The sequence below is a fragment of the Mustelus asterias genome, chromosome 3 (assembly GCF_964213995.1).
Source record: "Mustelus asterias chromosome 3, sMusAst1.hap1.1, whole genome shotgun sequence".
Lineage (NCBI taxonomy): Eukaryota > Metazoa > Chordata > Chondrichthyes > Carcharhiniformes > Triakidae > Mustelus > Mustelus asterias.
The window spans coordinates 5,216,775-5,241,562 of NC_135803.1; the positions used below are offsets into that span (position 1 = coordinate 5,216,775).

Sequence of the window (24,788 nt, forward strand, 5' to 3'; positions counted from 1 at the left end):
GGCAGCATTTGTTCCTCATCCCCAATTACCTGGAAATGTCAGAGGGGTCGTTAAGGGTCAACCACATTGTTATGAGTCTGGCAACGCAGGTCAGGATGGCAGATCCCCTTTCCGGCAGAGCATCAGTGAACCAGATGGGTTTTTACGACAATCGATGATAGTTTCATGGTCACCATTACTGACTGAGACTTATTAACATATTTATTAATTGAATTTAAATCCTACCAACTGCCCATGTCTCCAGGTCATTATCCTGAATCCCCAAATGACTCACCCAATGACATTACCATGACATAATTACCCCATATAGTGACTTTAACGCAATACAACATCTCACAGGAGTAGAGAAAGTCAGACACTGAAATGACCAAAGCTCAGTCAAACAAGCTGACAATGAAAAAAGTATCTTAAATTGAGGAGAGAGTGAGAGAAAGACTGAGTTAGACAGGAGTGGCTCAGTGAAAAACACACTCATACTCCAAAGACTTCAAGCCCCAGGCCTGAATCGTGAGCAGAAAACTTAGGTGGACACTCCCAGTACAATACTGAGGGAGTGCTGCACTGTCAGTGGTGCCATCTTTCAGAAACAATTGTGAACAGAGGTCACATCTGTATTTCCATGATATTAAATTCAGGGCACTCTCTTGGGCAACATTCCTCCCCAGCCATCTGCACCAAAATAACAGAGTTGTTTAGAAAGAAACAAGCAGAGTGCAAGCAAAAGAGCCTGCAATAAAACAGGCAGCGAGGGGAGGACAAACACAACTGGGAAGAGAATCTCACGTGGATTTATTAAATATGATTTAGTAAACAATGACCCTGCTTTGGTACTCTACTAAATTCTCTGTGGAGACAGAGTAGGCAAGGGTAATGTAGTAGATGTAATATACCTGGACTTCCAAATGGCCTTCGATTGTGTACCACATAGTCAACAAATAAATAAGGGAGTATGTGAAGTCAGGGGAGAAGTAACAAAATTAATCTCAAATTGGCTACAGGATGAATAAAGTAGAGGTGGGGGTAGGATAAGGTAAAGTTTATTTATTGACAACAAGTAGGCTTACGTTAACACTGCAATGAAGTTACTGTGAAATTCCCCTCGTTGCCACACTCCAGCACCTGTTCGGGCCAATGCACCCAACTAGCACGTCTTTCAAACTGTGGGAGGAAACCAGAGCACCCAAAGGAAACCCAAACAGACATAGTGCAGACTCCACACAGACAGTGACCCAAGCTGGGAATCGAACTCGGGTCCCTGGTGCTGTGAAGCAGCAGTGCTACCGTGCCGCCCCTGTCACACTAACTACCGTGCCGGTAGTTAGCGTGACAGAGGGTGGAAAATGCTAGCACCACTACTGTTCACCAATTATATTAATAATTCAGACCCTGGAATCAGGTCGCAATTTCTAAACTGGCAGATGACACAAATAGGAAGCAGAATCAATGCTCAGCATTGAAACAAGATGACATTAATAAATTTGTAGATGGATATAGAACTGGAAAATTCATCTCAGAGTGAAGTGTGAAATGTCGCATTCTGTTACGAAATGCAAGGCAGTCACATATTATTTGGAAAATGAGAATGTCCATAGAATAGAGGACAGAATTCTGGTGTGCAGAATGACCAAAGATAATGACACAGCTAAACCAAACATTCAGGCTTATTTCTAAAGGGATAGAATTGAGAAGTAGCAAAGTAATGCTGGTTTTTTTACCTAAACCTTGGTTAAGCGAGACTTGGAATACCGTGTATAGATTTGGATATCACAATATGAAAGGGATTATAGAAGCACTGAAGGTGCAGAAGAAGGTTTTGAAGGAGGATCCCAGAATTGGAGGGGTATACCTGTCAAGAAAGGGCGCTCATTGTGATGGCGACCTTTCAGTACAGCCGCATCAGGCTGTGCAAAGACACTGAGAAGAGATTGGGAAGTAGGTTCGCCTCCAATCCCCCTCCGAGGAGAATTTCACAGTAACTTCATTGCAGTGTTAATACAAGACTTATTGTGACTAATGAATAACCTTTACAATGATGAACTCCTTCAGGAGAGATCCGCACTGCGATTTTCCAATCTATTTTTGGTGAAGTTAAATGGTCTGGTGACCGTAACTACATAACTATCAAGACCACCACAAGAAACAGGAACAGGAGGAGGCCATTTGGACCCTCAAACCTGCTCTGCCATTCAGTAGGATCATGCCTGATCCGACATTCCTCACGTCCACTTTCCTGCTCTTACCCGGTAACTCTCGATTCCCTCACTGATCAAAAATCTATCTCAGCCTTAAATAGACACAAGGACTCTGCCCCACAGCTCTCTGACGCGAGGAGTTCCAAAGACTCATAACCCTCCGAGAAGAAATTCTTCCTCATCTCAGTCTTACATTGGCACCACTTTATTCTGAGACTGTGCCCTCTGTCCTAGACTCTCCTGGGAACGTTTAAGACTTATCTAGACAGCCATATGAACGGAGTGGGAATGGAGGGATACAAAAGAATGGTCTAGTTTGGACCAGGGAGCGTCACGGGCTTGGAGGGCCGAAGGGCCTGTTGCTGTGCTGTATTGTTCTTTGTTGTCCATGAGGGGAAATATCCTCTCAGCATTTATCCTGTCAAGCCCCTTAGAGAAATTCTATATGTTTCAATGAGATCGCCCCTCATTCCTCTAAAATGCAATGAGTTAAACCTTTCCGCATAAGACTGGGATTTGAGGGGTTGAGTAATCCCCGGTTCTTTTGTAAGTTTTCTCTGAATAGCTGGTGATTGTCGCTGAGCTGGGGAATGGTGTTCAGACACTTTATTTGGGGACAAGATCAGGCAAGGATTCCGGTCTGGAGCTGAGCCAGCATTCCGAACAAACTGGGTGGATTAGCGGAAGGGGGGATAAAAGGTTTGACATTTAAACTCCAGTCTTAAAGAAAGCCCAAAGTCGTCTGCAGTGAATGTCTACATTTCCCAGCAGTGTTTGCTCATATAAAAGAGTTACCATTTTCTGGGGAGTGTTTGTAACCTGTTTGCCCTGTTGTCAGGTACAGGGTGATGATGTCATCGGCGTCTAGTAAAAATGAGCTTGTTGGAAGACAGACAGTTAATGCAAGCCATTATCTGAATGGCTATAAATTGAGAGAGGGGGGAATGTGTAATGAGACGAATGAGGGGAGATCTCAGACTTATAAAATTCTAACAGATCTGGACAGGGTAGATGCAGGGAGGATGTTCCCAATGGTGGGGGAGTCCAGAACCAGGGGCCACGGTCTGAGGATTCGGGGTAGACCATTTAAGACGGAGGTGAGGAGACATTTCTTCACCCAAAGAGTGGTGAGCCTGTGGAATTCATTACCACGGGACTAGTTGATGCCAAAACACTGAATGTATTCAAGAGGCGGCTGGATATAGCGCTTGGGGCGAATGGGATCAAAGGTTATGGGGAGAAAGCAGGATTAGGCTATTGAGTTGGACAATCAGCCATGATCGTGATGAATGGCGGAGCAAGCTCGAAGGGCCGAATGGCCTCCTCCTGCTCCTATTTTCTATCTTTCTATGAGACCTGGGTGTCCTTGTGCACCAGTCCCTGAAGGTAAGCATGCAGGTGCAGCAGGCGGTAAAGAAGGCAAATGGTATGTTGGTCTTCATAGCGAGATGATTTGAGAACAGGAGCAGGGATGTCTCAATGCAATTATACAGGGAAAGATATCGGATTGGGAATTCAAGGGAAACATCTTTACCCAGAGAGTGGAACTCACGATCACAGGGGGTGGTAGAAGTCATAGAGGTTTACGGCATGGAAACAGGCCCTTCGGCCCAACTTGTCCATACTACCCTTCTTTTTTAAACATCTAAGCTAATCCCAATTGCCCATATCCCTCTATACCCAAGGTACCCATGTAACTCTCTAAACGCTTTTCAAAAGACAAAATTGTACCCGCCTCTACTACTACCTCTGGCAGCTTGTTCCAGACACTCACCACCCTCTGTGTGAAAGAATTGCCCCTCTGGACCCTTTTGTATCTCTCCCCCCTCACCTTTAACCTATGCCCTCTAGTTTTAGACTCCCCTACCTTTGGGAAAAGATATCTAATTGTGAATTGTTTCGATATGTTATGGAGAAAATAGGCCAACAGACGAGGAAAGAGGGGAGAGAGGGTTATACTGATCAATTGACATGAGGAAGGAAGGAAGGAAGGAAGGGAGGGGTCCTGGGTGGATATAATAGAAACTCAAATCTTCAAATTACACATTGTTCCCCCTCCTGGGCTGTTCAAGAGCAATTTTGAAAACCCAGCTCATGGTTTTGGGATTTCCTCCAGCTCCTCCTCCTCGGTTTGATTTATTGTCACATGTATTAGTATACAGTGAAAAGTATTGTTTTTTGCGCGTTATACATACCAAGCATACCGTTCATAGAGAAGGAGAGAGTGCAGAATGTAGTATTACAGTCATAGCTTGGGTGCAGAGAAAGATCAACTTAATGCAAGTCCATTCAAAAGTCTGACAGCAGCAGGGAAGAAGCTGGTCTTGAGTCGGTTGGTACGTGACTTCAGACTTTTGTATCTTTTTCCCCGATGGAAGAGAGAATGTCCAGGGTGTGTGGAGTCCTTAATTATGCTAGCTGCTTTTCTGAGGCAGTGGGAAGTGTAGACAGAGTCAATGGATGGGAGGCTGGTTTGCGTGATGGATTGGGCTTCGTTCACGACCTTTTGCAGTTTCTTGCAGACTTGGGCAGAGCAGGAGCCCATACCAAGCTGTGATACAACCAGAAAGAATGCTTTCTATGGTGCATCTGTCAAGGTTGGTGAGAGTCATTGCAGACACGCCAAATTTCCTTAGTCTTCTGAGAAAGTAGAGGCGTTTGCGGGCTTTCTTAATAATAGCATTAGCATTGGAGAGACCAGGACAGATCTGGACACCTATAAACTTCAACCATTTCCACTTCATCCCGATTGATGTAGACAGGGGCATGTTCTCCACTATGCTCCCTGAAGTCGATGACTATCTCCTTCATTTTGCTGACATTGAGGGAGAGATTATTGTCGCTGCACCAGTTCACCAGATTCTCTATCTCATTCCTGTACTCTGTCTCGTCATTGTTGGAGATCCGACCCACTATGGTGGTGTCATCAACAAACTTGAAAATCGAGTTGGAGGGGATTTTGGCCGCACAGTCATAGGTGTATAAGGAGTATAGTAGGGGGCTAAGGACACAGTTTTGCGGGGCACCAGTGTTGAGGACGATCGTGGAGCAGGCATTGTTGCCTATCCTTACTGATTGTGGTCTGTGAGTTAGGAAGTTCAGGATCCAGTCACAGAGGGATGTGCCAAGGCCCAGGCCATGGAGTTTGGAGATTAGTTTCATGGGAATAATGGTGTTGAAGGCTGAGCTGTGGTCAATAAATATGAGTCTGACATGGGTGTCTTTGTTATCTAGGTGTTCCAGAATTGAGTGCAGAGCCAGAGAGATGGCGTCTGCTGTGGACCTGTTGCGGCGGTAGACGAACTGTAGTGGATCCAGGTAATCCGGGAGGCTGGGATTGATTCGTGCCATGACTAGCCTTTCGAAGTATTGCATAATGATGGATGTCAGAGCCACCAGATCATAGTCATTAAGGCACCCTGCTTGGCTTTTCTTTGGTACTGAGATGATGGTCGTCTTCTTGAAGCAGATAGGGACCTCAGATTGGTGTAAAGAGAGGTTAAAGATGTCTGTGAATACTCCTGCCAGCTGATCCGTGCAGGATCTGACTGCTTGTCCGGGTATCCCATCCGGGCCAGTCGCTTTCCTTGGGTTGACTTCCGAGAAAGCTGATCTGATGTCTGTGATAATGACTTTGGATACGAGTTCAGCCAAGGCTTCCAGGTGGAGGGCCGCCCTCTTGCTCAAAGCTGGCATAGAATGCATCCTCACCCTCCTGCCCACTACTCCACTCACACCCTTCCTCCCTCCTTGTCTCTGGGACACGAGTCTACATGCAGATTCCTGGTTTGTTGACTTGCAGTGGAGGCCAGTGAATTCAGCCCAAACCAGGGAAAAAAGCTGGGAAACGCTCACTCCATCCGGGAATATCCCGGGAAGGAAAGCTAGTTATCAGCAGTGAGTTTCTTCAAATGTTGAACCAATGGAGTTCTCGCAACCCATGATCTAATTCAATGGGATGGGACAACAGGCTCGAGGGGCTGAATGGTCTCACCCTGTTTCACCAAGCACATTATCACTAGATGCTGGTAACATTATCATTATCCTTTACCTGATGCCAGGGAAACAGGTTACAAACACTTCCAAGAAATGAGCTAACTCTGCTGGAAAATGTAGACATTCACAAGCTTTCTCTAATTCTGGTTCCACCTCCGTTCCACTAATCCACCCAGTTTGTTCGGAATGCTGACTCAGCTCCAGACCAGAATCCTTGCCTGATCTTGTCCCCAAACAAGGAGTCTGAACACCATTCCCCAGCTCAGCGACAATCACCAGTTTGTCAGAGGAAACTTACAAAAGAATTGTGGATTATTCAGCCCCTTCAGCCTATTCAACTATCCAATCAATCATGGCCAATCTGGATGTTAAGTCCATCTGTTTTTAAGTTTATTTATGAGTGTCACAAGTCGTCTTACATTAACACTGCATTGAAGTTACTGTGAAAATCCCCTAGTCACCACACACGGGGTACACAGAGAGAATTTAGCACAGCCAAAGCACCCTAACCAGCATGTCTTTCAGACTATGGGAGGAAACCCACGCAGACATGGGAAGAACACACAGACTCCACACGGAAAGTGACCCACGACTGGAATTAAACCCAAATCCCTGGCGTTGTGAGGCAGCAGAGCTAACCACTGTGCCACCGTGTTTATCATGGTTCTGGAACCATTTATATCCTTAGCTAACAAAACTACCCATCAGTGGTTAAACTCGCGATAGACTGACAATGCAACAGGTACAGGTAGGCAATACAAGGCCTCCTGGGCAAACAGGAAGGCTCCGTGGCATGACCAAATCCTCTCATTGCAATTAACCTAATAAGCGGACAAAGGTGGCACCAGGTATTGAACAAAGAAGAACAAAGAATACAGCACAGGAACAGGCCCTTCGGCCCTCCAAGCCTGCGCCGTTCATGTGCCCAACTAGACCATTCGTTTGTATCCCTCTATTCCCAGTCTGTTCATGTGGCTATCTGGATAAGTCTCAAACGATCCCAGCAAGTTCGCCTCAATCACCTTGCTTGGCAGTGCATTCCAGGCCCCTACCACCCTCTGTGTAAAATACGTCCCCCTGACATCTGTGTTGAACCTTGCCCCCCTCACCTTGAACCTGTGACCCCTTGTGTTCGTCACCTCCGACCTGGGAAAAAGCTTCCCACTGTTCACCCTATCTATGCCCTTCATAATTTTATACACCTCTATCAGGTTGCCCCTCATCCTCTGTCTTTCCAGGGAGAACAACCCCAGTTTACCCAATCTCTCCTCATAGCTAAGACCCTCCATACCAGGCAACATCCTGGTAAACCTTCTCTGTACTCTCTCCAAAGCCTCCACGTCCTTCTGGTAGTGTGGTGACCAGAACTGGATGCAGTACTCCAAATGAGGCCTAACCAACGTCCTATACAGCTGCAACATCATATGCCAACTTTTATATTCTATGCCCCGTCCAATAAAGGCAAGGTCCCTCTCTGTGTCTCTACTCCTGATGGTTCTACCATTTATTGTATAGCTCCCCCTTACATTAGATCTACCGAAATGCATCACTTCGCATTTATCTGGATTAAATTCCATCTGCCATTTCTCTGCCCAATGTTCCAGCCTATCTATATCCTGCTGAATTCTCTGACAATGTTCATCACTATCCGCAACTCCAGCAATCTTTGTGTCATCCGCAAACTTACTGATCACACCAGCTACATCTTCCTCCAAATCATTTATATATATCACAAAGAGCAGAGGTCCCAGTACAGAGCCCAGCGGAACTCCACTAGTCACAGACCTCCAACCAGAAAAAGACCCCTCCACTGTTACCCTCTGTCTTCTATGGCTAAGCCAGTTCTCCACCCATCTAGCTCGCCATTTATCCCGTGAGATTCAACCTTTTGCACCAGCCTGCCATGAGGGACCTTGTCAAACGCTTTACTAAAATCCATATACACGACATCCACGGCCCTTCCCTCGTCAATCGTTTTTGTCACCTCCTCAAAAAACTCAACCAAATTTGTGAGGCATGACCTCCCTCGTACAAAACCATGCTGTCTATCGCTAATGAGATTATTCAGTTCTAAATGCGCATATATCCTATCTCTAAGAATCTTCTCCAACAATTTCCCTACCACGGACGTCAAGCTCACCGGCCTATAATTACCCGGGTTATCCTTGCTACCCTTCTTAAATAACGGGACCACATTTGCTATCTTCCAATCCTCTGGGACCTCACCTGTGTCCAGCGAAGAGACAAAGATTTCTGTTAGAGGCCCAGCAATTTCATCTCTTGCCTCCCTGAGGAGTCTAGGATAGATGCCATCTGGCCCTGGGGATTTGTCTGTTCAGGGTTCGCTTGTAAATGTTTCACTTTATTTGTTTCACTTTGTTCATCTGTGACTCATTGTGAATTATTGAAACTCACTTAGTCACAGAGCCAAGTGTATTCACACACCTCATGTTTGGGACATTTCTTCATTGTGTAAAAACAATGTTGTCTTTTTGCATTCTGTGAAATTTGGCATGGCTGCTATGACGCTTATGAACTTTTACAGATGCACGATAGAAAGCATTCTTTCTGGTTGTATCACAGCTTGGTATGGCTCCTGCTCTGCCCAAGACCACAAGGAACTACAAAAGCTCGTGAATGTAGCCCAATCCATCATGCAAACCAGCCATTGACTCTGCCCACACTTCCTGCTGCCTCGGCAAAGCAGCCAGCATAATTAAGGACCCCACGCACCCCAGACATTCTCTCTTCCACCTTCTTCAGTCGGGAGAAAGATACAAAAGTCTGAGGTCACGGACCAACCGACTCAAGAACAGCTTCTTCCCTGCTGCTGTCAGACTTTTGAATGGACCTACCTCGCATTAAGGTGATCTTTCTCTACACCCTAGCTATGACTGTAACACTACATTCTGCACTCTCTCCTTTCCTTCTCTATGAACGGTATGCTTTGTCTGTATAGCGCGCAAGGAACAATACTTTTCACTGTCTGTTAATACATGTGACAATAATAAATCAAATCAAAGCCAGTCACTCTTTACTGAATGGCCATGTTAGTGTCCGTGTTGTACTCGTATGAACTCGGAGCAGGTGTCAGCCACTCGGCCCTTCAAGCCTGCGCCACCATTCAACAAGATGGCGGCTGATGTGATTGCAATTTCAACCCCACATTCGCACCCACAGGTCAGTATGACCCTGACACACTGAGGACACACTGCCGACTACATCTCAAAACAGCCATCAGGAAATCAAAATTTCCCATCCTGTCAAATTTACCCAACGCGCACACCAGATTTCCCACCCTTCAGGTTTCCATAGAAACTGCCCCAAAGAGCAGTGGGAGCGAGTCAGACCAAGTCAGCCAGTTGGTGTGGGATTGGAGTCACACAGAGGCCCAGATCCGGATATCACTCACTCAAGGACATTAATGCTGGAGTTTTGTAAAAATCCAATCATCCAGTCACTTTCACAGGTATTTTAAAATGATTTCAAATTCTCCAACTGCTGAGGTGGCACCTGAACTCATATTCTCCAGTAACATGAGAACTGCCTGTGGGTTTGTTGGTATTCTCATTGTTTCTGGGAGAGTTTGGTGAGGAAATGCACCATCAAGTGAGTTACACTCGGAAAGGCAGTCTGCGATTTGCACTAAGGCCCACGTTGTGTTAGCCCACCTCAGTCACAACTGAAGTTCATCGACTTAGTGACCTTTGATTTGGAAATGTGCACATCATTGAAAACCAGAGGAGGAGGGGGTCCGAGCCCTTTTGCACGCCTCTCAGGGTTGACTAGACCACCACAATATTGCCGCCATGGCGCACACAGGAAGAATAGTAGTTTGGGTCGGAGGTGGAACACTACCAGATCCCCGAAAGCATTCAGCACCTTCAGGACAATAAAGAACGTGGAACTGGTGCAGAGTGGGCAGGGAGAGAGAAAGCAGGAGAAATTGCTCCAAAACTTTTACAGCATACGTTTGAAAAATAACTCAACCAATTCACTTGTGAGTCAGTGAGAACACGAGGATCAGTCAGCATATCAGTCTTGGCAGATTAACATCCATGGTTACAAACAAAAACAACTTGTATCATCATAGCTCAATAACAAAGAAAAATATCCCAAGGCCATTTTCAAAAGCAGAAAACGTCAAAACCAAACCAGAGGAAAATTTTGATAGGCCAGTTGTTCAAACGTGCATTCAAAGAGTTCGATTTTGAAGGAGAGACAGAGAGAGAGGAGGAGGGGTTTCGGGAGGGAATTCCAGAGCTTAGGGCCCGGGTAGCTGAAGGCACGGGAATGTTTAGGAGGCCAGAATTGGAGAGGTGCGGGATTCAGAGGGTTATGGGACTGGAGGAAGTTAGAGTTAGGGAGGCTATGGAGGGATTTGAAAACACAAATGAGAATTTGGAAGTTGCGGGGTGGGATATTGCAGCCTCACTCGCCCTGAAACCGTAAAGTCCCACTCGAGGTCAACAGACCGTTCCATTGTCCGCCCCTCGCCTGCTTCGATTCCCGTGGTAAAATTCCGGGCCGAGGTGTGACAGGACCAGGAGGGGGACCAGGGGTTTGGAGTGAAAAGGATTCGGTGGAGTTAAGATTGGAACAGAAGAGTTTTGCATTAGAAAAAGGGCAGAGTCCTCCCAAAAGAAAGCATTGTCCCAACAGGGAAACTGGTGAGATTCCCGCTGGGTGGTTTGGTGCCATTTAGTTCACAGTTCATCCACATTTAGAATATATTTTTGGAGTAGGGAGCTGAAGATGCTGGCAAGGCCAGCTCCTTGGGGATTTTTAAAATGGGTCATTAATCTCCAGACAATCCTACAAAACATCCTCTCCCACTAACTGCCAGCTCAGAGCCCCTCCACCCCCCCTCACTGGTTCCAGCAATCAACACCTCCCCCCGCCTCCCAGCGGACGACATGTCGCTATGGGGTCACCAAATGCCCCCTCTGCCCCGCTTCAGCCTGTCCCTTTCAGGAGCCACCCCATGCCCACCCCTTCAGGTCATCCTCCCCCCTTTGGCACTGCCAATCTGGCAAAAGTGCAAATGCATGATGCAGCCATTTTTCCAATCACCTGGAGGCATCAATGCCCTCTCCCCGGCGTGGCCATCAGGACTGGACTCCGTTTGTGCAAACCAGTAGTGATTGGCGCCAGGTTCCCACTGCGCCCGAGGGTCGGAGAATTACAGAAGTTGGAAGAATCCGGTTCCAAACCCAACCTCCGTATTTCAATATGTTAATCTGATTCATAGAGGGGCTGGGTGAATCCCAAAAGGGGTTCTCATCGGCCACGCTATTGTCCCTCCACCCAGGATTCCCCAGCCCGGATGTGATTTGTGCATAAGTACACGGGGACTGGAGAATCATGGCCAAAGTTTCTGCAGGGTGAAGGTTAGAGAGAGGCAGAGGAGATTCACCAGGATGCTGCCTGGGATGGAACATTTAAGTTATGAAGAGAGCTTGGGTTGTTTTCGTTGGAGCAGAGAAGACTGAGGGGTGACCTGATTGAGGTGTTCAAGATTATGAAGGGTATGGAGAGGGTGGATAGGGAGCAGCTCTTCTCCTTAGTTGAAGGGTCAGTTACGAGGGGGACACAAGTTAAAAGTGAGGGGTGGGAGGTTTAGGGGGGATTTGAGGAAAATCCTTTTAATAGTCTGGAATGCGCTGCCTGGGAGGGTGGTGGAGGCAGGTTGTCTCACATCCTTTAAAAAGTACCTGGATCAGTACTTGGCACATTATAACATTCAGGGCTATGGGCCAAGTGCTGGCAAGTGGGATTAGGCGGGCAGGTCAGGGCCTTTCATGCATCAGTGCAGATTTAATGGGTCGAAGGGCCTCTTCTGCATTGTGGGATTCTGAGATGATGTCCAAGACAGCATCAAAATAATCAACAGCAATTCTGCTGATGTGGAACTAGATTCAAATCGCATTCAACATTGATTGTGTCCGCAATGTGGAGTTTGGAAATACTGAGAGAGAGTGTGTGTTCCCCGTTCCTCCCCCACTGACCAGCTACTTGATTTAACGAGACTTGTGTCAGCCCAGGAACAATATTAGCAAAATAAAACCAACAAAGGTAATATGTTAAAGCATGTTGCATCTGGATCTAAATTCATTCAGTTCAATCCGCCCCCCCTCTCTCTCAGGACAGGTTCCAGTTGAGAATTCGTACAAAGCAGAGATTAAAATTGTTGCTGAACTTTTCTCAAAAAGCTTTTGTTCGGGGCCCCGAGGTGGAGCAGGGAGAGGCCGAGGGCAGAACGGAGCAGTGGGGGAGGAATAAAGATTTCAATCACCCTCTCACCCATTCAAGCTTCCATATTTTCCCAGTGGGGATGAGGAGGTGGATTTATGAGGAGAGATTTGTTTGACTGGTCCTGTATTCACTGGAGTTTAGGATGAGAGGAGATCTGATTGAAACGTATAAAACTCTAAGAGGGCCGGACAGACTGGATGCAGGATGTTTTCCCTGGGTGTGGAATCTAGAGCCAGGGACACAGTCTCAGGATACGGGGTAGACCATTTAGGACTGAGATTGGGAAAATGTCTTCACTCAGAGGGTGGTGAAGCTGTGGAATTCGCTACCACAGAAAGCTGTGGAGGCCACGTCACTGAATATATCCTAGAAAGATTATGTTTTAGATTTTGACGGCATCAAGGGTTACGGGGAGAAAGGTGGAAAGTGGCACGGAGATTGAGAGGCCGCCATATTCATACTGAATAGTGCGGCAGGCTCAAAGGGCCAAATGGTCTATAGCTGCTCCAAGTTTTGATGTCTTTATGTTTTTGCCATTTGTTCCCTAGTCTAAGCTGTGAGAAATGGCCAGGAGGTGAGGTGAGGCCGAGGGAGCACACCCTTGTGTGACAGAACTCAGAAGGAGGGGGAGGGCAAAGAAATTACCGATCTTAAAGGAGGCAGTCATGTTCCTTCACAGCTTTCCTGCGATTTCAGAAATAGTTTACACCATGGCTCAGAATAGTACCAACAGAGACTAATTAACCAACATGCAACTCACACCCACACTGCAATCCCGCACGTTGTGTTGCAACTTAAAAGTGACAGAATAACGTTTGCTAATGTCATGCGAGAGTCTACGTGAGCGTGTTTGTCTCTTGCTGTGCGTGTTGTGACTCTGCTCTGTCAAGTTCTGTACACGCAGTCTGTCAACTGTGTCAGAGTGTTCCGCTCTGACTCTGCACGTGTGTCAAGTCCTGGAGACTTTTCCGAGGATACAGTGGGTGGGGGAATTCCTCAGGGTGATCCGCTGTGTCTCACACGCTGCTGTGTAGCCAGCAGCCTAGGTCACTGCTTCCTCATAACAATGGGAAATGGCTGAGGCAAAGGCTCAGTCACTGGAACAAGGCCAAATCAGTGAGAAACTTCCTCCTCTTGAAATTAAACCATTCAAAAAAAAAAGACAAGACACAAAGGAAACAAACAGAACCCACTGATGAGACGGTTGGGATTCCCCAAACTGGAGTTGACAGGAACAGCCCAGGGACAATGATGCCCACGTGCAGGTTTTTGTCAAGACCCAAGCTCAGTGGTGCCAACTCTTGGCATTGCCAACCCAATTGGACTATGCTGAAATCTTCAAAGATTAAAGTCTAAACTCCAAGAGACTCCTGCCAATTAAAGCAATAGGGCATCTTGAATTATTTTCTCCAAACACAATCTGTTGTAAAAACAGCGGCGCTGTGGGGAAAAGGATCAGCTGTTTGATTAGGTGGGTCAGCGGGAGATGGAAGGCCATGTGATTGAAATCTCCAACGATACAGTCAATCAGAGATGGCACCCCTGGTCTGCCCACAAGCACAAAGTTTACAACCCAGTCAAATCAAAAATAAAAATTCTGTTCAATTGTTACCGGAGTCTGGTTAGCGGGGGCGAGGCATATTAATCCAAGATTCAACAAAAACATTATCAATGTGATCATTTTAAAAGAGCTGTTTTCCAAAATTGGATTGCACCTGGTGAGGATAAAACACTAGGATACAGTACTGGTGGGGACAGATCTGTCACTTTATAACACTGGGGTACAGTACTGATGGGGACGGATCTGTCACTGTATAACACTGGTATACAGTACTGGTGGGGATGGGTCTGTCACTGTATAACACTGGGATACAGTACTGGTGGGGACGGGGTCTGTCACTGTATAACACTGGGGTACAGTACTGGTGGGAACAGGTCTGTCACTGTATAACACTGGGGTACAGTACTGGTAGGGACAGATCTGTCACTGTACAACACTGGGGTACAGTACTGGTGGGAACGGGTCTGTCACTGTATAACACTGGGGTACAGTACTGGTAGGGACAGATCTGTCACTGTACAACACTGGGGTACAGTACTGGTGGGAACAGGTCTGTCACTGTATAACACTGCGGTACAGTACTGGTGGGAACGGGTCAGTCACTGTATAACACTGGGGTACAGTACTGGTGGGAACGGGTCTGTCACTGTATAACACTGGGGTACAGTACTGGTGGAAACGGGTCTGTCACTGTACAACACTGGGGTACAGTACTGGTGGGAACGGGTCTGTCACTGTACAACACTGGGGTACAGTACTGGTGGAGATGGGTCTGTCACTGTATAACACTGGGGTACAGTACTGGTGGGAACGGGTCTGTCACTGTATAACACTGGGGTACAGTATTGGTGGGAACGGGTCTGTCACTGTATAACACTGGGGTACAGTACTGGTGGGGACAGGTCTGGCACTTGCAAGGGTGGGAGAAGTGGGAGTTTTGAGGTGAGAGAGTGAATAATATATGAGCTGTGCTCAGTGTTTTTTCATAGAATACTGTGTAAAGCCCAGGGACAACACACTGTGCGCACCGCCGTATGGATCTTAACCCAGTTAGATGCACATAACCACATTCAGTTCAATCTATAAGGTAAGCCACCATTTCCTGTCAGTGAGTTACAGGCAGCTTCCTATCTGGGTCACTGGCTGTACATCACCTTCTCCAGAACAATCTAACCAGACTTCACAAAGACAACGTGCATTTCCTAATTTAGGGATGAAAATTGAAGCGATTACCTGCCAATGAAGCTTTTTGAAAAGGTTGTGATGTAGAAAATGATATAGTGAAATAATGCAACAGGAAGCTCCCACAAAGAGTGATCCAATAATCAGCATAACATTGATGTTTGATGGTCTATTCATCACGAGAGATCCCCCTACTCTTCTTCACAATCATGTAAGCTTCCCCATTCACCTTGGGTCAATATTAATCCCTCAGCCAAGACCACAAAGCATATGACTGGTTATTATCCCATTGCTTTGTTTCCGACATTGTAAGAGTAATTATACTTCAATAAGTACCCCTTTTGCTATGAAGTTTATGGAAGATGGATTTACTAAAGAAATGCAAACCCTTTATTGCTTACAAAAGGACAAAAGACATTGATCGGAGGAGTTCATTTTGAGAACTTGTTGCAACGCAGGTGGGTCTGATGGGGAGAAAGACCTTGGACCACACAGCAAAAACTGAAAGCTACAAGTTCAGGATTTTTAAACAAGGTTTAAACATTATTCAACAATCATTGCAGCCCCATGGATTGCAGGTCGATATTTCTGTGCACAGTGTCAGAGTTTCTACAATGTTTACTTTCACCTTCCTTCTTTGATGGCTCAGATCTTCCCATTAGCTTTAGAGAGATTGCGATCACCCGCCAACTGCAATTTAATCTGCCCACTGTGAAAAGCTACAGCCTTTGCAGCTTCCGAATATCAGCTTCAGCAGCGATGAACAATTATCCAGCATCATTCCGGCGCAGACACCCACCTTTCAAGGTCATGAACCGAAGAAATTGCCTTTAAGGTCTGGCTGGCCACTGTGTTAAAATGGAGTTCTCAAGCCCAGCACAATGTCCCCTCACCAACACTGAATGGCAAATGCCACACCTACCCACCATCCCCTGCCACTCAACCCAAATCAACACCGGTAGTAAACCAGCCCCAGAAGGTAGAGGAAGAATAGAGAGATCAGGGTAGGAATGTTTGCCCGGGACCCACAAGGAAAGCTTAGGATAGATCAGCGATTTACCATACACATTGTATACACAATCCTGCAGCCCATCCCCCAGAACACAGTCACAACCCCTCCCTCAGACTGGGGGGGGGGGGGGGTGGGGGGAGGCAGAGGGTGACTGGTGGGATGTAAACAAGGCCCAAGAGTTAAAATAGCACAGACTGCCTTTCAGGAGCAGAGGGAGTCTCACAACGCCCCTTTGGCACCCATCCAAACCCACCAGAGTTTAAATTCTCATCCTTGTTTCCAACTCCCCCCAAGGTCTGGCCCGTCTCCACCAGCCCTACAACCCTCTGACGTATCAGTGATCTTCTAATTCTGGCCTCTTGTACATCCCGGATTTCTATCACTGTACCATCGCCGGCCACGCTTTCAGTTGCCTGGATCCAAACTCTGGAAATTCTTCCCCAAATCTCTCCACCTCTCAAATGCTTCTTAAAACCTGTCTTTCCCTATATAACCTTATGGCTCTCCATGTCCTTTTCTTATCCCGATGACATTCCTGTGAAGCACTCGGAACATTTTACTGTGATAATGATACCATGAACCTGCATTTAGTCATTGGAAGTCAGGCCTGATTCCTCTATTTTTCAAGTTGCCTTTGGCTGTGTTATTTATCTGTAAATGATATATCTCTTTTATTCTTTCATGGGATGTGGGTGTCGCTGGCTGGACCAGCATTTATTGCCCATCCCTAATTGTCCTTGGAAAGGTGGTGGTGAGCCGCCTTCTTGAACCTCTACAGTCCAAGGTGTAGGTACGCCCACAGTGCTGTTAGGGAGGCAAATCCAGGGTTTGACCCAGCGACAAGGAATGGTGATACATTTCTAAGTCAAGATGGTGAGTGGCTTGGAGGGGAACTTGCATGTGGTGGGGTTCCCCATGTATCTGCTCCCTCACCCTTCTCCATGGTAATGGTCGTGGATTTGGAAGGTGCTGTCGAAGGTGATTTGCTGCAGGGCATCTTGTTGATGGTACACATTCTGAAATGTCCCCTTAAATCTTTGCCACTGCATCTCTACTCACCCACCCCTTAACCTAATTTGCTAATTCACTTTAACCAACTCACTTCCATGACCTTCTAATTGCCTTTATTTAAGTTTAAAACCATTGTCTCAGACCCACTCCTCTTGTCCCTCAAACTGGATGTGAAATTCAGTCAGATTATGGTTGCTGTTGCCTAAGGAAGCCTTCACTCGGAGATAATTAATGAATCCCTTTTCATTGCACAATACCAGGTTGAGTACAGCCTGCTCTCAGCCATTCAATGTACTCCTCATCAAGGCAACCTTTGCCCATCTGATTTTCACACTCTGTCAACAGCAACAACTTGAATAAGAAACCTGATAAAATAAGGTGGCATTTACCTTGTAAACCTGCCCATAGGTGCCATTGCCAACGAGTTCCACCAACTCAAATATACCAGCAGGATCCTGCAATCAGAAGAGAGAGAGTGTTACAAGTTGTCACTGAATGCAAATTATTTAAATGACAATCACGACAAAATAGCCAGTGGCATCCGCAAGTTAAACCATCTGATGTGTCCTTAGCTTTTCGTGCACCGGGTGTTCCTCCCACAGTCGAAAGATGTGCGGGTTAGGTTGGCCATGCTAAATTAACCCTAGTGTCAGGGGGATTAGCAGGGTAAATATGTGCGGTTTGGGTGGGATTGTTGTCGGTGCAGGCTTGATGGGCTGAATGGCCTCCTTCTGTACTGTAGAGATTCGATGATTTTAGAAACAGGAGGAGGCCATTCAGCCCCTTTGGCCTGTTCGATCATTGAATTATTGTGGTTAATCTGTACCTAAATTCTATTAATCTGCTTTGGTTCCATAACATTTAATAGTCCTTCCTAACAAAAAAAATGAAAATCTCATTTTGCAACGTTAGAAACGGGGCAGGCGAGATGCCACCAGTCCGGATTGACACACCGTCGTATTTTAAGATGATGTCCCTTTATACTACTCTCCCACCATCAGTTCCATCAAATCCTTTAACCATCTTAAACACCTCGATGGGATCATCCTTCAACCGTGTAAGTTCAAGGGAATACAACCAGTTCTCAGAAAGGCTCCCGCTAACATGAAGCCATCGACACAACAGATAAAACAAAAACACAGGCACGCCTACTGTTCCAGGAAGGAATGTTCCGACCAACATTCACCAGCACAAAGCAGACTAACTGCAAACAAAGGCTGGTGCAAAATCTCAGCAGGTTACACAGCATCTGTGGAGAGAGAATAGAGCCAACGTTGCAAGTCACATCTTGACTCAAAACATTGGCTCCATTCTCTCTCCACAGATGCTATCAGACCGGCTGAGATTTTCTGTTTTTGTTTCACATTCCAGCACCTCCACCCACTGCCTACATTCACGACAGAAGCATTGCACTTGGAAAAGTACTCCATTGGCCTCAGAGCATTCTGGGATGTCCCAAGGTCAACTCCATCTTTCTTTAAAATGACTTTAAAAAGAGGCAAGAGAGAGAAATCATTTCCTCTGGTGGGGAAGTTCAGAACAAGGAGTCAAAACATCAAATTAGCACCAGGTCATTTCTGCGTATGAAGAGATTTGGGAATCTGGAACTCGCCCTAAAATCTGTTGAAGCTAGGATTAAACATTTCAAAACCAAAGTTTGTAGACATTTGCTTGCTAAGAGAATTAAGGGATATGAAACCAAGCTGGATAGAGAAAACTTACCGATCAGTCAAGTCTTAATAGAATGGCAAAATTGAGGGGCAGAATGGCCTCCTCCTGTTCCTGGGTCCACAGAGTAAGGGGAGAATGTTGATCCTGGCCCTTGCTGGCAGCTAGTTACCAGATTATGGGCTGGATTCTCTGAGCCCTTCTAAGGCTGGAATTCTCCAGTCCCGCTGCAGTGAGCGGAGAATTGGCTGAGCGCCAAATTCTCCGTTCCTGCTGGCAGCAGCAGGATGTGAATGACTGGAGAATTCCGACCCCGTATTGTTAACTAGCAAGTAATGAATGACTTTGCAGGGGACAGAATGGAATAGTGGAGTCAGAATCACTTCAGAATGTGACAACTCAGCACATCGTGTGATGGCGTTTTTAATAAGCAAGAAAAAGACTTTATTACACAAAAGCTTTTTCAGGCAGACAAGACCAATGTCACTTCCATTTATAACTACGATCAGCTGTGTGCGTGCGGACTCTTGACAACCAAGTTGATTCGGTCAGAAATCTTGCTGGGATTTTCCAACCTCACCTGTGGCTGGGATTCTCCAGTCCCGCTGCAGTGAACTGAGTTTTGGCTGAGTGCCAAATCCTCTGTTTCGCTGGCGTTGGGGGCGAACGAGATTGGGGAATCATCTAGCTTAGTTCCTGACATTGCCGCCACCTCTGACCTGATGTCGAGGCTAAACGGATACAGCTGCACACACGCACATGTGTGCACACATACAGCGCCTACTCCTCTTCCTAACCCCTCATCTACAGCTTGATGAGATTCCCCCCCTTCAACGCAGGAGCTGCTTTTCAAATTCACTCGCATCTGATGAACAGAACCTTGTGTTGCCCTTAATCCCATTTCCACAAAGGACTTTCCCTATCCACCTTCCCTCCTTCCTGATTGGATGCCAGCTTCCCAGCCCTTTCTCCCTCACTGCCTCACCCAATGGGCCACGTAAGCTATTTGACTGCATTGGCCATCACACTCCAGGCAAGTCCTTTCCCAGTTTGCAAACATCCCTGCGGAAGTGTCACTGGTTATTCCCCCATTCAAATTCAGAGGACACAAACAAAGATGACAACAACAACTCCATATATTTACCCTCCTAATCTCCCTGACACTAAGAGGCAATTTAACATGGCCAATCCATAAGACCATAGGACATAGGAGCAGAATTAGGCCACTCAGCCCATCGAGTCTGCTCCACCATTCAATCATGGCTGATATTTTTCTCATCCCCATTCCCCTGCCTTTTTCCCATAACCCCTGATCCCCTTATTAATCAAGAGCCTATCTATCTCTGTCTTAAAGACACTCAATGACCCGGCCTCCAGAGTTTTCTGTGGCAAAGAGTTCACAGATTCACCACTCTCTGACTGAAGAAATTCCTCCTCATCTCTGTTTTAAAGAATCGTCCCTTTAGCCTGAGGTTGTGCCCTCTGGTTCTAGTTTTCCCTACGAATGGAAACATCCTCTCCACGTCCACTCTATCCAGGCCTCGCAGTATCCTGTAAGTTTCAACAAGATCCACTCTCATCTTTCTAAACTCCAATGAGTACAGACCCAGAGTCCTCAACCGTTCCTCATACAACATTCATTCCAGGGATCATTCTTGTGAACCTCCTCTGGATCCTTTCCAAGGCCAGCACATCCTTCCTTAGGTACGGGGCCCAAAACTGCTCACAATACTCCAAATGGGGTCTGCCTTCTGCCAGTCAACAAATCCTCTATCCATGCCAGGATCTTACCCTTAACACCATTTTAACTTATTTAACAGTCTCCTATGCGGCACCTTGTCAAAGGCCTTCTGGAAGTCTAAATAAATCACATCCATTGGTTCTCCTTTATCTAACTTGCTTGTTACCTCCTCAAAGAACTCTAACAGATTTGTCAGACATGACCGTCCCTTGACAAAGCCATGCTGACTCAGTCCTACTTTATCATGCACTTCCAAGTACTCCGCGATCTCATCTTTAATAATGGACTCTAAAATCTTGTAAGAGTTTTAACAACACCAGGTTAAAGTCCAACAGGTTTATTTGGTAGCAAATACCATAAGCTTTCGGAGCGCTGCTCCCTTGTCAGATGGAGTGGAAATGTGCTCTCAAACATTTCCACTCCATCTGACGAAGGAGCAGCGTTCCGAAAGCTAATGGTATTTGCCTCCTAATAAACCTGTTGGACTTTAACCTGGTGTTGTTAAAACTCTTACTGTGTTTACCCCAGTCCAACGCCGGCATCTCCGCACCACCTCTAAAATCTTGCCAATGACTGAAGTCAGGCTAACCAGCCTATAGTTTTCCCGTCTGCTGCCTCCCTCCCTTCTTAAATAATGATGTTAAATTTAGGTACTTTTCAGTCCTCTGGGACCCTCCCTGCCTCCAGTGATTGCTGAAAGATCGCCACCAATGCCTCCACAATTTCCTCAGCTATCTCTTTTAGAACCCTGGGGTGTAGTCCATCCGGTCCAGGTGATTTGTCCACCTTCAGACATTTCAGTTTCCCCAGAACCTTCTCCTTAGTGATGGCCACTGCACTCACCTGTGCCCCCTGACTATTCTGGAGCTCTGGCATCCCACCTAACCCGCACATCTTTGGAGTGTGGGAGGAAACCGGAGCAAACGGACAACGGACAACTCCACAAACCGCTACCCAAGCCAGGAATCGAACCCAGATTCCTGGCACTGTGAGGCAGCAGTGCCACCCCCAAGATGTCTTAATACATTTGTCCAGCACTCTTCATGTAAGTTGTTGTGGACACTTCTCAATTAATCACATACTGAATGATTGCAAGAGCTAAATGCCAATCACAGCAAACACTGGAACACAAACTCCGCCAACAACGTATCGCACTTTAAAGACAATTTGTACAGTGAACTGTTTCAGGGCAGTCTCGTTTCCAGCCCAGCTAACCTCCAATCCATGATGAGAAATCATAAACAGAGACCTCCCATCCCCCACAATGCACCATTTTAAAACACCTTGCATAGTTGTCTTTTGGACATCACGGGCGTCGCTGGCTGGGCCAGCATTTATTGCCCACCCCTCGTTGCCCTTGAGAAGGTGGTGGTGAGCTGCCTTCTTGAATCGCTGCAATCCACGTGCTATGGGTTGACCCACAATGCCGGTAGGGAGGGAATTCCAGGATTTCGACCCAGCGCCTGCAAAGGAACAGCCTATATATTTCCAAGTCAGGATGGTGGGTGGCTTGGAGGGGAACCTCCAGGTAGTGGTGTTCCCAGGTATCTGCTACTCTTGTCTGCTATGTATGCAGGGAGTAGCAGGGACAGGTGACCCAGAGGGTGAAGTAACCTGTCCGGGAAACTGCCCCTTCAGTCACTCGAGGGCTGGAGCGCAAGTTGTACTGATCTTCAGATAAACCCTACTGTTCCTGTGGCTTGCCTTTGGTGTGTGATTTCTTTGGAGCTACCTCCCTGGTCGTTACAACCTAGGTCCCAATTGTGAGAGAAGAATGAGAATTTCCGTTTTTCTCCACACCAGACCAGTGAAGGGCCCAGGGCAGGTACACTGCTTCAACGGGGGACATTCAGGACCGTGTGGCAACCAGAGTAAGCATCAGACAGACAGTAGGGGAAGGAAACAAGTACTTGGACTCAGGTACAGCGACGAAACTACCGATCGCTGGGCGAGTGAGGAGTGCAGCGGGTTTCAGGGAACCGCATTCGGCAGCCAGGAGTCAGTGCAGAGGAACAGGCTTTGGGCCGAGCTGAGTGAAGCTGGGAAACCAACGGAGAGTCAGCGTGGGAGGAACAGGCTTCGTTCGGGCCTAGCTGTGCGAAGATTGCGAACTAGCCGAGAGTCAGCATGGGAAGAACAGGCTTTGGGCCCAGCCGGGTGAATGTGGTAAATCAGTCAAGAGTCAGTGCGGGAGGAACAGGCTTTGGGCCTGGTTGCGCTGAGGCAGGAAACATTGCTGCAGCCTAAATGGCGGGAATGTTCAGGACCATTGCAGAGTTCCACGAGGAGACCAAGGCTGCCTGACACAGCGAGATTCAGCATTTTCATTACAGTGAACAGGATTGATGGCCTCCTTGTCCCAGTATTCTTGAGCATAGTGGGCAGTAAAGCATTCGGAGTCAGTAGGAACATAGTGCAGCCAGAGAAACCACTCCTGGAGTTGTACAAGTTATTGACAGGACACTTCGTGCCACAACTACTGAAAATTGCAGAACGGGAAGGTTTTACAAGCGGGACCAACTGGAGGGCAAAAACATTTGTCAAAGCTCTCAAAAGCGTGGTAGAATTTAGTGATTTTGGAGCTTTCCCACAGGAAGCGCTGCAGGACCGCCTTGTTTGTGGGTTACTGCAGAAAGAAATTAGGCAAAGGCTGTTAACAGAGGAGTATTTCAATTTCAAAAAGAATTTTGAGCTTGCAGTATCCATGGAACGGGCTGCCATGGAAGCCTCACACTTAGGCACACGAGAGCAACAGTATACAAGATGGTAAACACCACAGGAAGTTAATCGAGGCCGAGGAGGGTTGTCAGTGTGGTAACAAGGGCCACACAGAGACTGATGAGAGGAGCTGTGTGTTGGAACTGTGGGAGAACGGGGCAATTTGCCCACGATTGTAAAGCATCAGGATCCCAGGAAGAAGCAAATCAAAAGCAACCGGGCCCCACAACCAGGAGGAAGTGTTGAGTAGGCACTGTTGAAGGGGACAGGGAATCAGCAGGAATCGCGGACAAAGAGAAGCTGATGGAGAGATTGAAATTTAAAGTGAATGTGCTGTCAATCCATGGAGACCATGATGTGGAGATGCCGGCATTGGACTGGGGTGGACACAGTAAGAAGTCTCACAACACCAGGTTAAAGTCCAACAGGTTTATTTGGCAGCACAAGCTTTCGGAGTCTCAAGCTCCTTCATCAGGTGAGTGAGGACTTGTGTTCACAAACAGGGCATATAAAGACACAAACTCAATTTACAAGGTAATGGTTGGAATGCGAGTCTTTACAGGTAATCAAGTCTTAAAGGTACAGACGATGTGAGTCGAGAGAAGGTTAAGTAGAGGTTAAAGAAATGTGTATTATCTCCAGCCAGGGTAGTTAGTGAGATTTTGCAAGCCCAGGCAAGTTGTGGGGGTTACAGATAGTGTGACCTGAACCCAAGATCCCAGTTGATGCTGTCCTCATGTGTGCGGAACTTGGCTATCAGTCTCTGCTCAGCGGTTCTGCGTTGTCATGTGTCGTGAAGGCCGCCTTGGAGACCGCTTACCCGAAGATCAGAGGCCGAATGCCCGTGACTGCTGAAGTGTTCCCCAACAGGAAGAGAATACTGCTGCCTGGTGATTGTCGAATGGTGTTCATTCATTCGTTGTCGTAGAGTCTGCATGGTTTCCCCAATGTACCCACATTCCTCGGGACATCCTTTCCTGCAGTGTATCAGGTAGAAACCATAGAAACCCTACAGTGCAGAAGGAGGCCATTCAGCCCATCGAGTCTGCACCGACCACAATCCCACCCAGGCCCCACCCAGGTAGACAACGTTGGCTGAGTTGCAAGAGTATGTACAGTGTACCTGGTGGATGGTGTTCTCACGTGAGATGATGGCATCCGTGTCAATGATCCGGCACGTCTTGCAGCGGTTGCTGTAGCGGGGCTGTGTGGTGTCGTGGTCACTGTTCTCCTGAAGGCTGGGTAGTTTGCTGTGGACAATGGTCTGTTTGAGGTTGTAGCAACCTCAAACCTAGGTTTGCGGTGCAGCAACCGAAGAGGAAAGAGTCGAATTGGACTCCTCCGGAAGGCCGCTGCCCTCGACCCGACATGTATGCCCAAGCCATCAGGAGGTGCATCAATGCCAGATTCATTAGCCACACTCACAAGACAGCCCCGAACGTCACCCAAGCA

At 47.0% G+C, this 24,788-nt stretch overlaps 1 protein-coding gene across 4 annotated transcripts in view; it reads right to left on the reverse strand.

Annotated features, from left to right (window-relative positions):
- LOC144486337 (traf2 and NCK-interacting protein kinase-like) overlaps positions 1 to 24,788 on the reverse strand; it is a 214,381-nt gene that overhangs the window by 152,322 nt on the left and 37,271 nt on the right. For all 4 annotated transcript variants that reach the window (XM_078204383.1, XM_078204375.1, XM_078204366.1 and 1 more), the window contains exon 2: positions 17,599 to 17,664. In XM_078204383.1, the coding sequence (XP_078060509.1) occupies positions 17,599 to 17,664 (66 nt within the window). The remainder of the gene's footprint in view (positions 1 to 17,598; positions 17,665 to 24,788) is intronic.